At 37.1% G+C, this 4,928-nt stretch overlaps 1 protein-coding gene across 1 annotated transcript; it reads right to left on the minus strand.

Annotated features, from left to right (window-relative positions):
- Window positions 1-2,392: 2,392 nt before the first annotated feature.
- LOC143598280 (labd-13Z-ene-9,15,16-triol synthase, chloroplastic-like) lies at window positions 2,393-4,081 on the minus strand. Its single transcript, XM_077076536.1, has 2 exons — window positions 3,148-4,081; window positions 2,393-3,037 (listed from the first exon to the last, which is right to left on the minus strand). The coding sequence occupies exons 1-2, from the start codon at window positions 4,060-4,062 to the stop codon at window positions 2,417-2,419; spliced, it is 1,536 nt and encodes a 511-aa protein (XP_076932651.1). The 5' UTR covers window positions 4,063-4,081; the 3' UTR covers window positions 2,393-2,416.
- Between the last annotated feature and the right edge of the window lie 847 nt (window positions 4,082-4,928).

Consider the following 4,928-nt stretch of genomic DNA (forward strand, 5'->3'; position numbering starts at 1 on the left):
TTTTCTGGCCCAGAGGCTGTTAATTTTTTGAGTAGGGTTCAGCGTGTTGTACACGGAACCTCTTCAGCTCCTAGGTCCCAAAGCTTCGTTTTTAGTAGAATTGGCTTTGCTATTCAAAAGGGGGTTGCGGCGCAACTTGTTGTCCGTTTGCCTGCCACTTTATTGTAATCGCTTTTTAGTAACTAAATTAATATAAAACGATAAGTTCATTTGATTAAATAATATTTCTTTATACTTTTATCATTACTTTTTTTTTATCTCATATGCTACCCTATAATGCAATAGACAAAATTTAAGTCAACTACCACGCTCTCTCTCTCCTCTTCACTCTCATTGATGACTCTCTCTCTCTACTTGGTTTTATCGGGTACTAGTCCATTAAATGGAGAAAAAAGTGACGGCGGGATGTTGGTTTTCAGATACTAAACTCGGTTACCATTTGCCGAGGATGCTCCTCTCCTTCTAAGTTTATGGAAAATAAATAAAATATCATTTTAAGTTAAATCATGATGTTCAACCATCAATCCTCGGCTCTTTCTTTTAATAACCAGTCATTATCGTTGGCTCTTTCTTTTTTCCAGTTAGTGGTTCAGGCGATCGGTGGCTTCAGCGAATTATCTGATTTTTTTAATATAACATAATAATATAACTAACAAACTAATTTATATATTAAAAAAATATTAAACATCCAAATAACATAAAAAATACAAATTAAAAAAAATAATCATCCTAAAAATATAAAAAATTACAAATTTAAGAATAAAAATACTAATTTATTCCCCATCAACGTCACTTCCTGTTCTTCACCTTTGTTCTTGATCTGATTTGATTTTCTCAAGAATGAGCGCTTGTTTTTGTTCGAATACCTCTCGGCGCATGCAGTCGAGGTTACTAAAGTCCTTAGTAAGAAAGTCTAATTTCCTAAATGTTTCTTTTGAAACTTTTACCCTGGTCAACGCCTCGATATTTTGTGTACGTTTTCGACAAATTTCGATCGACCTCGGTACTTGTAGTTGATATTTTTCCCCGGTGCCTTCCGGGTGGTCGACGTAGGACTTGTGGTTGATCTTCTTGCCAAGAAACGTTTAGGTTGATCCTTACATGAGCATCCGGGCTACTAGATGAGACATATGCACCGAACGAAGTAGTTTTCGTATGTTTTGGCATTGAGCCACCATCATGGTTCGGTGCAACTAACTTGACCCATTTTGAGCACAACTTGTGTGTTAGCCGCAAGTAGTCTTCGTTCCACGTTTTTACTGTTGTGTACTTGTTGAACACTTCTCGTCGCATGTGAATTTGTAGGCTTGAAGATCACCGCTCTCGGTCGATCGCATTCGATGACTGTTTCTGTTATTTAAATTTGTAAAAAGTACGACAAATTTGCAAGTTTCGGACCATCTTCCAAATATCATATTGTCGCTACGGTGTGTACTTCTCACCATCCTATAGAACAACTCTCACACTTTTCCCCAAAATATAAGGTGCTTTTGATAGTCCACTACAATTAAATAAAGCTAAGTTTCAAACATATTTTTAAAATTTTATACGAAACAAAAAAATGTTTAAAGAAATACCGGCTAGTCAATCTTCAGATATTTCAACCCAGCACGACTCAAAGCATGTTTCTCCTCTTTTGTCCAAGAAGTTGTATTTCTTTTTGGAACGACTTCCTTGGTCGCGGCTCGAGCCTCCCGCTCCTTTGTGGTTCTTCCTTTTTTTTGGGATCGTTTGCCCTTGTCGGCCTCTTTACGAACACCTTGTGTCCCCGGAACAAAAAAAGTCAGGAGACGATGGTGGCATTTGACTCAAGTTATGCTCCATCTCAGTGGTGCCAAGCGCGTTGTCGTCGTTTTGACCAAAAAGAATTTCTGGTCGGTAACACCCATCCCACTGATCCGTACTTTTTGAATAGGTAGATGAGTAATATGGTTTTTTTTGAAGTAGTTTAGAGAAATTTGAGAGTTTTGGTAAATTTTTAAAGTTAATTGAGGTTTTATATAGGTAAAAAATGAATTTTTTTTTCAACAAAAGACCCCAACGGTCATATCCAAACAGAAAACAAATGACTTTTTTGATGACTCATGACATTTTACCGGTAAGTTACAATAGAATAAATATTGAACCTTCAAAAGGTTGGTTTTCATGGATTGCATAGACAGGAATGTAACAATACCCTGATATCTTGAAATTCAAATATATTTTTTTTTATCATATTATACATGGAAAATCCAATAAATTGTGGTTTCCCGTGTTTATCACATGACAAACAAGCAAGCAAATACCAAATTAACAAACATACCCAATAATAATATATCACTCAAAAGAGAACATGTAATACATACCCAGAATAACATGTTCCAAAGGATATTAAAGGGCTCTTATATATTGTGCATAATACATCACTGGAAGATTGTCACTCATACAATGTGATGTTTGACAACCTTGGTGTCGGGACTGCCACGAGAGCAACCTTCTTCTTCAACACGATCCCAAACTTTTCGGACAGGTCATGTTTTTTCCCCTCTTCCAATTCCCAATCAAAAGAGTGAATTATAGATCCAAGCAAAACCATAAACATCCGCTCTGCCATGGCGGTCCCTACACATATCCTTCGCCCAGAACCAAAAGGAAAATAAGTAAAGTCATTGCCGGTATAATCCCACTTCCCATCCAAGAACCTTTCAGGCCGAAATTCCAACGGAGTTTCCCAAATGGCAGGGTCCCTGTGTATTGCCCAGGCATTCACAAACACCCGAGCGCCTGTGGGGACCGTGTAGCCGCCAATCACGCATGACTCACTCGGACAATGGGGGACCAAAAGTGGGAGCGCCGGGTGCAATCGAAGAGTTTCTTTCATGATGGCGTATAGGTAGGGTAGTTTGTTGATGTGGGATTCTTCAACTACGTTGTCTTTCCCTACCACCATGTCTAATTCTTCTTGTGCCTTTTTGAGGATTTCGGGTCGGTTCATTATCTCAGCCAAAGCAAACTCGACTGTATTTGAGGTTGTATCCGTCCCTCCAACCACCATATCCTAAAAAATTGAGAGATAGATACAAGTTTCACAATCAATAAATTTCATTTTTTTTCTTATCAACTATATTTTTGATATAGTAACATAAATATTATTTGGGATTTACTTACCATGAGCAAAGATTTGAGATGAACCATAGTGAAAGGTGGATTGGTATCACCATTATCTATAAGCTCCAACAAAAACTGCAAAAAATCCTTGTTTCCATGACCACTACCCATTTTCCTCCTTTGATCAATCATTGTCTCAAAGATGGTATCTAATCTCTTGGCCAACACTTTCATATTCTTCACAATTCCTTGTAGATCAAACGGAGCCAAACCCGGATACAAGTCCGACAAGTTCGGCGTGGCCAAGTATCCGGTTATCTCACCTATCAATTGCCTAAACTCGGCCCCTAGTCTCTCCCTATCCTCAGCTTTCACCGTACCACCCCACATCATACCCGTAATCACATTCAACACAGTTAAAAACATTTGTTCCCCAACGTTAACCGGCAACCCGACATTATTGTACAAATATTTCATAGTGTTTCTAATCTCTTTCCTTCTATTTGAGTAAACCGAATCCAAAACTTGGTTGCTAAGCATCTCACGAACACAAATCTTTCTTAACATCCGCCACTGATCACCATATTGGCTTGAAACGATGTCGTTTCCACCGTATGTTCCCATTTTCCCAGCAATGGGAACATCTCGGTTAGCCAATATGGCATCGTTCAGTTTCAGCACCTCACGGGCAAGCTCCGGAGAGGTGATGAGAATACCCACTTTTTTACCAAACCAGAGCCTTGATATCGGACCGTATGTTTTGGCCACATTGGCAAAGTGGGAATGGAGTTCCGGATCAAGAGATAGGAGGTTTCCGAGGAGCGGTAGAGGCCGTGGACCTGGCGGCAGTGGCGGGTTAGGACCCTTTGTTGTTAACATTCGTACAAGCCATAATATTGATAGTAGAGAGGTTATTATGAGTATGTTGGTTGCAACATCTCCATTAGATACCGTGGCCAAGACTACTTTTGACATCCTTGTGTAAGTACAAACAATTAAGGTAGTAAGATTGGAAATTGAAATTTGATGAGGAAATTACATTGGTTATAATGTTAGTTAGTAGCTAGTGAGTATTGTGTCCAAAGAGGGAATCCTTTGACTTGTTAACAAAAAGATGCTTGATTCACATAATACAATTTTCGTTATTCTTTATGCTAACTAACCACATATGTCCAAACACTCTAATGGTTCTTTATATATTTAGAATAGGTTAGGTACACATGTTGAACAATTAAAATTATATAAGTTATCTTTATGAATTAAAAATTATTTGTTTTATTGCCATTATAAACAAAGAACATAATTTGCACAAAGAAAGTCACTTAATGTTTGTCTTCTATAAAATTTGTAGTTTGTTACACTTTACATGTTAATGATCATTTTAAAACGGTTAAATAGTGTAAAAACAATGGTTTCAAAACCTCTACAAACGAAGCGTTGCAAAATATAATTTAAACGGTTTTAACATCGATATATATCCTAGAAGATATTAAAAAGGATTGTAACCGGTATATATAATATAATAACGGGTTGGTAGCTGTTATAAACCTTTATGTATAACAGGCTCTTAACAGTTGTAAACAAAATAATACAATGTGCTGTTAACTATTGTTATTAAAGTATTTACAACACACACACAACTGGTGTATTGAATTATTTACAACGGGCTACAAACCGGTCTTCTCTATAACTATAACGATTAATGAACCGATGTAGTTATGTTTTTATAACGGCTTTGTAACTGATACTTATAATGGTTTTACAACGAAATGACAACCACTATTTTTATGTTTTTACAACGGCTTTTAATCGGTTTTTTATAATGGTTTACTGCGGAATTA

This window comes from Bidens hawaiensis, unplaced genomic scaffold, assembly GCF_021521415.1.
Source record: "Bidens hawaiensis isolate Kalapana, Puna unplaced genomic scaffold, B.hawaiensis_p1.1 tig00049899_1, whole genome shotgun sequence".
NCBI lineage: Eukaryota > Viridiplantae > Streptophyta > Magnoliopsida > Asterales > Asteraceae > Bidens > Bidens hawaiensis.

Coding starts and splice junctions, on each gene's coding strand:
- LOC143598280 (XM_077076536.1), bottom strand. CDS start 4,062: ATGTCAAAAGTAGTCTTGGCCACGGTATCTAATGGAGATGTTGCAACC. Junction 3,038..3,147: donor ATCTCAAATCTTTGCTCATG/GTAAGTAAATCC, acceptor TCAATTTTTTAG/GATATGGTGGTTGGAGGGAC.